Consider the following 13118-nt stretch of genomic DNA (forward strand, 5'->3'; position numbering starts at 1 on the left):
CTCTACAACATATTGTACATGAGGCTAAGCTAAGGGCCTGGAAACCTCTAAGTGGTTAACCAATCACAACAGAGCCGGCCAGCTAACCAATCCGAGTGGATTAAAGCATGTACATGTAAACATATCACACAATACAAATATTAACCTGAAAATGAGCATAATAGCGCCCCTTTAAGTATTTATGGTTCAAGCTTTTACTTTATCAGATGATGATCCATTTACAAAGCATAATGTAAGGATCCTTATTTTATCAAAGCAATAACAGACAGATATTCATACAAATGTAAATACTTAAACACATTCAAGCATGCATATTGTTTACGCACACACTTACAACACTCATTTAGGAGGTACTGTTCCACAAGTTTGGCATCCTGTAGTGTACGACCAAATGAGTCCGCCCAGCCGTAGTTGTCCCCTGCAAAGCCAAACAAGGACAATAGTATCTGCACAGACAGATTACATCCAGTGACGATCACTCACACGGATGGAGCAATACATAAATGTGGTAGGCACAAGATAATCCTTCATCGAGGCATATTATCTTGTTAATTTATTGCAGTTGGATGAGGTTATAATCCATTTGAATTAAGAGTAAAATGTGCTTCATAGGAAACTGCAGCAGTTGATCTAAAAATACTGCTCTGACATGATTTCATTACCTTTTCATACTGTTCAAATTATTTTAAAATTGAACTGCACTTAAGGGATGTAGTTTGATTCAAAATGTTGTTGAATTTAATAATCTAGTTGCCATAGAATCAAGGTAAATTGTACTAAAACATAGGGCTGTGCAATTAATCATATTTTAATCGCAATTACGATTTTGGCCTGCCACAATTACGAAAACAACATAATCGAAAAAAACAATTATTTTGCTTTGCTAGGTTGTGACAGTGCACTACAACATATTTGATCTAATTAATTTTGGTCTCATTTATTTGTATTTATCATATTTATATATGTTTAGTAGCTTGGGGAATTTTGATATTATTTATTTAAATGTATCATTTATTTTATTTATTTTTGTATTGGTTTTTCAGTTGAATTATATGTTCAGGGTAATCAACAGTTAAAAAGATACTATTCAAATGATTCTTTGTATTTTTCAAAGCCAATGAATAATCGTATTTAATAATCGTGATATCAATTATTGACCCAAATAATCGTGATTATGATTTTTGCCATAATCGCACGGCCCTACTAAAACATAACTCCAGGCTTTTGACATAAAGATATTTTACTTAGAAAAGGCATTTCACATGCCTGTAAACAGCAATGAACACGTTCGCTACTAAACAACAGAAGCTTATAATAACTATCCATAACATATAACATCTGAACGAGGCATCGATCACATGTAGATGTTGTCTAATAAAAGACAGATTTTGCACCAAAGGCATTAACCAGAGCCTGACTGGAGCTGTCAAACATGTTTTCCCCGACAGGAAGCCAGCACATTTGTTTGCACACCAACCACAGCCTTCAATCTGCTGCCAGTCAAAACCTCCCTGAGGCTAGAGGCTGCATGTGAACATAGACAAAAGCTATGAAGAGTCACTGGTGATAATGAGAAGATATATATTTGTGAAAAGTTTAATGGATACCTCACTCTTGACACAATAGATATACTGTTCAATAGATGAGGAGATTGGTCTTGAATGGTAATGTAAACAATGTGTTCAAAATATTAAACCTCTATCGTTTAATCCATCTTTTTTTTCTGATGCTGACAGTGTTACCCTTTTCTCGTATTCAGCCTTCTCGCTTCTTATTAGAGGGTTCACAGTTTTGGAGAATGCAAAATATGGTCGTGACAAGATTTCTCTCCAGCAGCTCAGCCCCAGATGGCCAAGGAGCTGCAGAGGTCACAGGAAAGCAAGACTACATTTGCTCCGGAAGCGTAGCATTCGTTGTTTTTTCCATAACAAAATAACCATGTTTTCCCCTTAGAAAATACTGTATGTCTGTGCATATGTCACATTAGGTATCGCTTAAATAAAATGTCAAAAAGTGGTTGTATTGAAGTGAAATATTAGTAAATGCCAAAATAAACTGCTTTAACAAAAATTATTCGAAACAAGGTTTTTTGATTAAATTGCTTCTAAAATCACAGAATAAGTAGATTGACATTTTTGCATAAAATGGAGGGAATACTGGGTAAAAATCTGAATCACTTCCTTTTCCCCTGGGCTAAATCTACAAGGACCCCTGCTGTGAACACATGCTGAGTGTATAATCATCGCCCGCAAATGCCTTTGGTTTATAAACATGCCTGTCATCCTCAATTCTTAATCTTATTTAATATTCAAGTTGAAGGGGCTGTTACGGTTCAGAAACCAGATTTACATAAATCTGATTTATCATGACATTCATTGGAATCCACTCGTTGACCGGGAAGTCACCGGTGGCACATTATTATATTAAACTGTCAAAATGTAGTAAATTGAAAAAGATGCCTTGATGTTTCGAGTGACAGACTAAGAGCTTGTTCTCCTGTGAATAGAGCAGTGGTTCTCAAACTTGTTCTGTCAGGCCCCCCCCCTTTGGAGATAGAACTATAATGATCATAAACGTGTGCCTCGGAAATAATTGTTTACATTAATGGTGACCAAAACGTTTGAGACCCACTGAGATAACTTAGACTAAAGTTAACTATCTAAACACTCAGAGAGTCCTTTAGCTCAGGGGTTCCCAACCCCGGTTATAAATATATAAAAATATTTTATCATAATATTTTTTTCAAAAAGTGTTTAATTTTCGCACCTATGCCACCAGTCCTATTATTTCATCCAGTAGCTAGTTAATCTTTCACCAGAAAACCGTTGAAAATGGCTTTTATGATGTTCCGAGGGATTCGGCGGCGCAGCCATAAGGTCTCAGCCTCTTGTGCGCACGAGCATGTTACCGGTGCGCCAAGTAGGAAGAGGAGCGCACAGGAGCAGTGGCGGCGCCAGGGTATGGCTGGGGTAGGCTACAGCCATACCAAGAAATGGCTTAGCCCCACCTTAGCCCCACCATGAAAAATGATGTTAAAGTAAGCTAAATAAAGTCCGTCATCTCGCGCGGAGTAAATTGCACAGACAGCAGTTAGTAAGATTGATTTCAGTAGCCACTTGTCTGGAAATACCGAAGACTAGAAACGGTTTTGAAAACTTTTGTCACGTAGTGATCTTCTTCCCAATAAAACATCTTTGATAATGTCTTCTGGCCAATCAGAATCACGATAACGGCGTGCAGGAAGTCCCGACGGAGAATACTTTAGCGGTAGTACATCTCTATATACATCGATACAACATTACGTGAAATAAGACCCCACGGTTTGATGATTGATAGGTGTGTGGGCTGTCTTTCATTTTGACACACAGAACAATGGGGGCTATCCACCCTTATCCACAATGTAATTCACACAGCCTCTTCCCCTTTCTCTCTGAGGAGCAGCAGGTTCAGCTTTCAGAAAAAAGTAACAAAAAACAAAAATGGCATTCATTTTTTTAAATATGTAGTAACAGATTTATTTATTTTTCTTCTCAAGAGAGTACCAGAATGTGTATTTTATGTTAGTATTTCAAAAAATCTCCTGGGGGAGAATCCCCCCAGACCCCCCTGTAGGGGTTGGGTTTTCAGCATGTCAACTCTTTCACCTGTGGGGAAATTGCAGGATTGGCTCCAGGTCGCCCTTTGTATTTACTACAAGACAAATGTGCCTTTTTAATTCATACAGTTCAATTTGGATTGAGACAGGGAAATAATCTAAACCTCACGCGTGGCGTTTCACTGTCAAGGGGGGCGATATAGCGTGTATGTAATTACATTGCAAATACTGACTTGAGCCCCACCACTGTATGGGTTAGCCCTACCATAGATTACCCAACACAAATACTCTGGAGCCGCCACTGCACAGGAGACAACCGTTTGATTGCAGACTGTTATGTTTATGTGGGGAAATGGTGGTGCATACATTATTTGAGATATATTTCAAACTCGGACTTCATTTTAAGGACATGTCGGCCAGGGGTGTAGAGCTATTTGTTTAAGCACCGGATTGGCAAAACAGGAGAATAAACCAGTCTGCCTTGATCTATGAATTAATGTCCGGGACTCTCACGGTATATGCTGCCCGCAGCTGTTTTATAGAAGGAAACCCTCCTTCACTTAATGAAATGGCTGCAGCATCAGGAGGCAGCGGGACGTATACTCGGTAAAGAGCTGTGCCTTTTTACGCACCGCCTTCGCTGTGTTTAATTTAATCAGAACAGCTTAAGAGTGACTGCAGGCTGCTACGTGTTAACCACACACACCTCTACCATACTTGCCAACCCTCCCGATTTTCGCGGGAGACTCCCGATTTCATTGCCCTCTCCCGGTTTCCTCCCGGGGTCATATTTCTCCCGCATTTCTCCCGATTTCTGACAAAATCAGATTTACTCAGGACTGTTTCCACTCGGACTTTAATACAGCTACACCATTGTTTGGTTTCCATGGTAGCGTAGCGCGCGCAACTGAAAGTCTGACGGGCCGTCTCCACGGCAGCGTTAAAAAAATCTTGGAGGTGGGCATATCTGAAGCTTGGGGATTTTTTTGCGATCAACCAATCACATGAATCTCCCGCCCGCGACATACGAAGCCAAAAAGCCCGAAGTAAACTGGATATAAACTCCCCAAAACAGGCGAAAACATACCACTGTCTCTGCCACCTCCCTCCATGCCTGGCTCCTCCGGTTTATATCCCGGTAGGTCTGGTCATAAAGCACCGGGTGATTGATTCGCTACCGCTAATTTCTCCTCCATTTTTTGGAATATGAGGAAATGATCTGCGGGATATCTCTCCCAGCATACACGCCGTTTAATTGGCTAGAGCTTGAACTGTCAGATTTGCGTACACGGGATTTGATTGGCTGACGCTTCCTCCTCAGCTTCAAAAGTTGAACATTGTTCAACTTTGGATCTTGAAAATCCTGAGAATCTCCGCTCGCCTGCCCACAATGCATTTCGGCGAAAGCGAAAAAAAAGTGACGTCACCCCATTCAAAGTGAATGGGCAGAAGCGTTTCAAGATTTTTTAACGCTGCCGTGGAGACGGCCCGTAGAGGGTGAGGAAGATAGTCACAGCAAACAGAACAAGAATCGACAATTCTACCCTCTGCTCACTCCTTTCCTATAAAATACAGGTCCAGCCCACACATATGGTGCTACAGGCCGCAAGGCAGTGCACTTACAACTACAATAAGCATGTTAATGTTAATCTAATACAGCTCCGGCGATCCACTAGCCCCCCCCGCGGTGGTTTTGGAAATGCTCCCGATTTCTGAGGTCTCAAGGTTGGCAAGTATGACCTCTACACACATCTCTACACACATCGAACTGCCCGATTACTCCCCCTTTTATTAGTTTTATGAAGGAGATGTCCAGTCAGTCAGTCACCAAGGCGCATGATGTGTGTATGTGCTCTGCTCAGCTCTGTGTGTTCGGTGTGTTTGTGTCTGTCCGACACCGGCATATATGCGGCTGTTCCCAAAATAAATTAGTTTAATCTTAATCTCGATGTAGTGCTAAATGCTGTCGGGAGTGCACCGGAACGAACGACACTATCATAATATCTTCTGAAAACAAATGCCAGTGTCACACACACACACACACACACACACACACACACACACACACACACACACACACACACACACACACACACACACACACACACACACACACACACACACACACACACCCTGGCGACCGGACCGCTCCTTCATAATGCGCCTTCTCCTCGTTTTCCCAGCATTCACTGGATTATCCGTAAATCATACAAACAAAACCAAAACGTTGATTTATCTGTTTTCCCGTTTTGGTTTAAAAACTGAATAACGTCGGTTTTTTGGTTTTCCGAAAAACCAAAAAACAACACCGGTTCTTTTTTAAACTTTGTTAATATGTTTTGGATGCATATTGTTCTAGTATTTGTTCAGGCTGTTACATACAATTAGCCTCTGTTGCTACCTGCTGGTGGTGAGTAAATATTAAAATCAGTTAAAATTGACAACCGGTCCGCGATTTTTTTTTAATGTATCTACCGGTCCTTGGCACAATAAAGGTTGGGAACCCCTGCTTTAGCTCACTGAGACTCTCAGTCTGACAGGAGAGGACTCTCCTCCACTTTGTTGTTGAAAAAACTCCTTATATCCGTTAGCGTAGCTCGCTAGCACCAGAAGCTAACAACAACTATCTCCGGTACCGGTGCGCTCTCTCTCTCTCGCTCCCGCACGCACACAAAATGGCTCGTTCCACACACAAACTGAGCCGAGCTTTAATGAAACACAGAGACCCAGACGTAATAGTACTGTATCATATTATTTTCAAATCACTAATTTTTCAAATTATATATATATATATTTTTTTTAATAATCTTTTTTCCTCCTGGTCTCTCGCGCCCCCCCCCTGTCGCGCCCCCCACTTTGAGAACCACTGGAATCGAGGAAGGCACAAACTGTCAAAGTGTTCTTAACTTAAGACTGTAAATAACCCGAGTTGTGGCTCTTGCTTTTACAAAGCGCCAGCTGTATTCACAACTTGATTCTGGCTGAATTTCAGCAATAAGACCTCCAAAGAGATGCCAACCTTTCATTTTTTGAGCAACTATCCAGTCTTTTGCCAAGGCTTTACGGCACGAAGTTGAGTGTGTTGAAACTGGATCAAGTGTTATAGAAAACACTTTTCTGGATTTCCCTTTCCTGTCAGGGTGTTAGCCGTTAGCTCTGTAATGGTTTTGTTTACCCTGCTAGCACAAAAGCTTTGGATCGCTGGGAGTAGAAGGTTTTCAGGTCCGGTGTGGTGGAAATACTGGTGGGTAGCGTCTCCTGTTGAGGCACATTATTTGTGCCAAATGCAAGTGTAACGTACATTAATCATATTTACGATTTATTAATTAATTGCACTTTGAACCTGAAGGGTCGTCAAATGGTATCCTGTTACTTTAATAGGAAAATATAAAAATCCTCTTTTATTCATGTTTTTAATAGGGAACTTAAAATATGTACTTAATAAATCCCTCTTGATGGTGGCTCATTTGCACGGAACATGTTTCAAAGAGCACAGCTTTTCCATACTTTTCCACGCTTTTCCACTTCCTGCTGATCACCTTGGGGACTGTTAACTAGTCGGAAAGAACCAGGGGTCACAATGTGCTTGTTCCGAATCTCTGTTCTCACATATTTTACACGATAGTTATATTTTCTATTTTATCCTTTGCCCTGCATTGTTAAATGAGAGAATCTACTTTTGTTGCTCTTGGTATAATGAAGTATGTGGAGCATTAGTATGTGTTGTGAAGTGCTTTCTGGAGCATCTCTCTCTGGCAAACAAATGAACTTACCCATCCTGTATATGTTGATGAGACAAGTCTCAAATGACATGTAAAAAAAAAAACACTTACAACAGCGGTGCTCGTCAGCTCCATTGGGACAGTCTCTGTGTCCGTTACACTGCAGAGCCTGTGGGAGGCAGTCACTCATGTTCCCACATGGGAAATGGCCGAGGGGGCATCGATCATCCACTTCCTGCTTGTTGCCCAAGAGAGCTGAGGGAGAGATGGACAAAAGAGAGTGAAATGAAATGGGTTATTCTCACAAAAGCGTCACATTTCAGCTGTCGACATTCAGTTCAGGGAAAAAGTGTGACTCAAATAAGTTGAAAGCAAAACTTCACAGGAAATATTTCAAAGTAAGGGAAGGTAGTTTTATAAAAGTTCAAATATAAGACCAGGTTTTAATAGTAACTATATTAATGAAGTTAGAGCTGTTCCCGCCATGTGTGTAAAGTCTCACTTTGGAGAAGGGTATTCAATAAACTCAAGAGTAAGGAATGTTATAAACACCAACAAAAACAAATGTTGGGGGGACATTGACTTTCAGTTGCATGATGATATGTTATTGGTGAGCCTCATTAATAGAGCCTGTTAACCACTCAGCCTTTATAGTATTTAAGGTTATATTTGTGGAGACAATAACGCCACTCAAACCGTGTCTTCTTCTGTGCTCTCCATCATGTTCATGGGACTCAGTCATCCCAATGTTGGAGTGCTGTTTAACTCCCACAGCCTACACTCCCATATTAATGAGAAATGAGGGTTATACAAATGCTCTGATTCATTAAGCTCAACTTTGAGATGTTCATAGTTTGTAAATTGGTTAACAGAGGACTCATTTATGTCAGTCATTTTGTTTTTAAACGTTTTTCATGATCCTTCAAGGTGCATTATTTATGACCACCCTACCACTTCTGTCCAAACCTCAAGCCGCAAGATGATTAAGTTGTCAGAAAATACTTTATTTTAGCTGTTCATTTACTGCAGCCTTTCATGGATATGGCCTGTAAAACAAGACAGGAACAAATCCCTCGTTATCACTTGCCAGCAAACACAAAAGCTCTACTCACTTCTGAAAGGGCACACTTATATTCCTACCGACATCCAATATAAACACACCTAAAATGACTTCCTTGTACCTTTGCAATAAGCCCTATATTGCTACAACCTACAGTTGGCCCATTTATTCCTTAAGAAGAGTGATTAAGAAAAGCAAACAGAAGATCCAGGAGACATTTCCAGGTAAGTGACCCACAGCAAAGAATAACAGAAATAGAGGATACAGATGAACAAGCAGCACACAAAGGCCTCTTCTTTATGCAGAAAGGCACTAATTGGTAACAAGGAGCTGCTGAGGAGGACCAGAGCTGGGAACAGTGAGACAGATGAGCATTCGTTTGTGACATCTCTTTTAAGTATATACAGAATACACTTTTATATTATTATTTAATGAACCAGTACAAGTTAGTCTCTCAGGTGAGAATAGTTTTGTTTTTCATTGAGGATTTCTCAAGTGGTCATTCTTTTGTATCACTACTTTTTTCAACTTTCATTAAGCCAACTTCTGACATGGTGGCAGTCCTGCAAAGCACTAACTCTCTCATTATACTAACATAACATTAACAGAGGTTATCAAAGCTGGGATTAGTACCCCCACCCTAAGAAACTCTCTTTTTTTAATGAAGAAAGTGTGTAAGAGAACTGAAAATGTTCTTGCCTTAATGGTGAGGAAGACAAAAGATCTGCAGAGTTTGGTTTTTCATGTTTTGTCTCTGATTTACGCGAAGTCAGTGGTTATATCAGGACTTATTGTTCTGCGTTGACCGTAGTTCAAAGCCAGTGTTTCTGCTAATACAATATCAAAATGAGATTCTTGAATGCTACACTTGGTTAGTCAAAGCCGGTCTGCAACATCTGAATCAAACACTTTGAAAAACAACATTTTCTGCTCCTGTTTGATCTCAGACTTGTGTCTTTTGTATCAGCGTCTTCCCTCAGAGACGCCTTTCAGTCTTGTTTGTTTTTGTTTTAACCTACACACATTAAATCCCACAGAAGAAGTCACAAATAAATGCTGAGTCTTGCCACAGTGATCACAGTCGTATGGCATTCACAATATAACCATTTAAGCCACTCAAAAACCAGAACACAATCTCAAATTTAGATGTGCAGAACTATTAAATTAGACTGCTTGTGGTCAATTTGAAATTAGTTTCCGTTCTCTCAAGCATGAAAGATCACCTAAAGTGTCACTGTTTCATTTGCCATTGTTGGGGGATTAATTGTCTATCTATTTGTATAGGGAATTTATTCTAGAGCCCTGCAGGAATGGCCCAAAACAGTCTGCATCAATCTATGTTTTACCCATATATCATGTGTATGGTACAAACACAGTAAGGCATTTCAAGGCTACTTTTACGACTTTATTTTCCTGCATTTTGGCTCATAGTTGTGATTGGAAGAACGGTGCAAAACACATGTAATTGGACCGTTACTGGATTTAAAATTCAGTACATAGTTGCTGACATTACTTTGAATGGGCCAAAACTCCCAACTGATCACTTAAAATGTATGTAAACACCCTCAAACCTGAGTCAGCACTTTACCTCTACAATAAATATTTGTCTCAAACCCAATGCGCTAGGGGGATAGAGACAGCACAACAAAATATTGTGTGAAAATGTCCTGCACAGTCCAGAAAATAATAGCAATGAGAAAACAGATCCACCAGAGTAAATATTTTATTACCTCTGGACACATGGATGCCAATTAGTAGCCCCACTTTGTGTTTTGTCTTTCTATATATGGCAAGTGATTTTATTAAGTGGTCTCACAGCGGCCGAAGCGTCTTCTGCGAACTCATTCAAATAAGTGCCAAGCCAGCAATGTTTGATGCATATTGACAACCATCACTTTGAGCTTAGTCTCACAATGTTTCTGACACAGGCAGAAGCTGTACTGTAGCAAACATTTGAAAATGATATGTTTGGGTGAAAACACTGAATGTAATAGTGTTGTTTGTTCATCGTTTCGCACAGAACTACATTTTATAGACAGAGTGGGGTAATGAGGGGTTGAGGGAGAGATTTATTTTATAGTTAAATGATCCTGCTACATTTGTCACTCAGCCAAAAATAAACTTTCTCTGACTTGCTCCAGAGATGTTTTGTTCTGAATTTGGTGAAAACTGCTCAAAATGTGTAGGAGGAGTAGCCAATTCAGTGGTAAATCCATATTGATGCATATGGATGTGGCTTATATAATTTGGCTATATCTTTCTGTACTCACTCCTTGCAGTTAAATGATTACAAGCTAAAACATCAAGTTCATTGCTTTAGGACTAGCATCTGTCCAAATTGCACCAAATTCGACAACACACTCCCTTGGGTCTTGAACAATACACAAGTGTGAGGAGGACAACTTACACATAGACAAAGTTGCCTGGCTTTATTGTTAGAAGTCAATCTTTAACTATTAAAAAAAAGAACAAAAGTAGCTATACCACTCATTGTATGCAGGTGTGTTAAAAGTGCAGTCGCTATTGCTATATTATTCTTTGTGTGTGGCGTCATCACCATGTATACATCTGCAGGGTTGAACTATTGTTTTTTGTGGTGGTGCAGGTGGTGTGTTGTGTTGTTCTGACAATGACAGATTAACTCTCCCTCCACAGTCTGTTTAAAGTAAATTGGTCGGTTTGCCAGGTGTTTTATATTCTAATTGCTTACTATGTTTTATAAACAAAATACATGACTATTACAAACATGACATTAACTAAAAACTGTCTGGCAAAGCTTCCACCTACACAAGCAGACTAGAGACAATAGAAAAATAAAACTTTGTATCAGTCCACCAGTCCCTCAAGATGCTTTCCAGCCGCAAAGAGCAGATTCAGTTTGACACAACGCCTCGTTGAGAGGTAAAAAACCTTCACATATCGAGACTGGAAGCAAAACATCTGATACGTTGCAAGCCTCTGTGGCCCTTCAGTCTGAAGGATGCTTGATGCTTCTGGTTGCATCATTACTGCACTCAGTGGTCAACGGCACAAATAAAATGTGTACTGTAAATACCCTGCAGACAACCAGTAAAGAATCCTGATCTCTACGGTCTCTGCTGCTCTGGAATCTCTGCTTGAGGCTCAGAAAAATCTAAATCTCCTGTTGGTACGCTAACTTCCCCCTTTCCCTGCAGACAGAAAAGACTTGATGTGAGCAATAGTCTGAGTAATCTGATGTTATCTGACATATATTTCATTATAAATTGGCTCAGTGTCTGTTGAAATGAACCCGAATGGTAGGCCTACTCTGTCTGTCTGACTGTCAGTCTTAGAAAACGGCAAAGCAGTTGTGACTCTGATGCTTTAAAACCCTGACACTGAATATAAACTCTCCTCCATTGCCCTGATGGAAAATATTTGATGTATTGTGAATATTTGGAGAAATTAATTCAGAGAAATATATATAAAATTCTTTAAAAGGGTTCCTCACTGAGCAGGAGTGTCACAATACTGTAATAAAACTATAATCTTTTATATTTCTTACCATTATATAATGATCATTGTAACTGTCTAAGAAGGGAAATACATTTTATAAGCCAATTTTGATTACCAAGCCGAATAACACCCGTTTCGGAGTTGTTGTTGTTCCATCAAAACGAGTGTTAATTTCTGCATACTTATTGTGCCAGCAATCACAGCTCGTTTCCCGATTTGGAACAAAACAATACAGAATATCTGTCCCTGTCCGGCCGCTCAACACTCAGTGTTTCGTTTTGTGTCAAAAATAAATCCTCATTCAAGAAACATTTTGACACTAGGAGAGAAGATGAGTCACAGGCTGGGAGGTGAGGGGGTGGAGTTGGCTTGAATGTTATATACAATTATGTGAAATGTAACTGCTCTACCCCATGCTGTTTGGGAAATCCCTTTTAATATAAACATCTTAAAGATTGAGATGTAACAGTTTACTAAAAAGAACTGTCAATTTGTCATAATTATTATTCCCTAAATAATCTCACAATTCATTATAAATCTTTTCAAGGTTTTATTGTTTTTAAATTAACTCAAGTCCCTCTCGCAGCCTTTTCACCTCCTTCTCTGATAGAAAATTCATCCTATTAATAAAATATGATAAATAAAATCAAGTACTTATATTACCTCTCATCTCAGTGTGAGTGAGGTGGATAAGCAAAATGAAGACAGGTACGTCCATCCGGCGCAGAAGTTTTCCAGCACTCATGTCTCTTCGGCTGTAACGCCTCAAACCGATCCACGATATAAGTCCCTGTAAGAAACCGACAGATAATTCAGCCAAAGTCCCGGTCAGTCCAAAATGTTAGAGCATGCCCGACATCTAAAAAAAACCGAGAGCGCGAAGTAAGCCATCGGATGAATTGTGAAGTGGCTGCACCGTGCGCAAAATCAGCGACATGCTCTCCAAATACTGTCCTCCCGGAGCTCTCCGAAGACTCTGCTTAGATCTCCGTACAGCCGACTGCCCCCCGTCTCTCTCTCTCTCTCTCTCTCTCTCTCTCTCTCTCTCTCTCTCTCTCTCTCTCTCTCTTCTCTCTCCTCTCTCTCCTCTCTCTCGTCATCTCGACTTCACTCCTCTCTCTCTCTCTCTCTCTCTCTCGCTCTCTTCTCCTCTCTCTTCTTCTCTCTCGTCTCTCTCTCTCACTCTCCTCTCCTCTCTCTCTCGTCTCCACACACACACACACACCACACACACACACACACACACACACCACACACACACACA

At 40.2% G+C, this 13118-nt stretch overlaps 1 protein-coding gene across 1 annotated transcript in view; it reads right to left on the reverse strand.

Moving 5' to 3' along the window:
* The window catches only part of rxfp2a (relaxin family peptide receptor 2a), a 44000-nt gene extending 31309 nt beyond the window's left edge, over window positions 1–12691 (reverse strand). The window contains exons 1-3 of the mRNA XM_034140274.1: window positions 12518–12691; window positions 7429–7572; window positions 335–418 (exon numbers count right to left, since the gene is read on the reverse strand). Of these exons, the coding sequence (XP_033996165.1) occupies window positions 335–418; window positions 7429–7572; window positions 12518–12599 (310 nt within the window). The 5' untranslated portion in view covers window positions 12600–12691. The remainder of the gene's footprint in view (window positions 1–334; window positions 419–7428; window positions 7573–12517) is intronic.
* Between the last annotated feature and the right edge of the window lie 427 nt (window positions 12692–13118).

Source organism: Trematomus bernacchii, unplaced genomic scaffold (genome assembly GCF_902827165.1).
Source record: "Trematomus bernacchii unplaced genomic scaffold, fTreBer1.1, whole genome shotgun sequence".
NCBI lineage: Eukaryota > Metazoa > Chordata > Actinopteri > Perciformes > Nototheniidae > Trematomus > Trematomus bernacchii.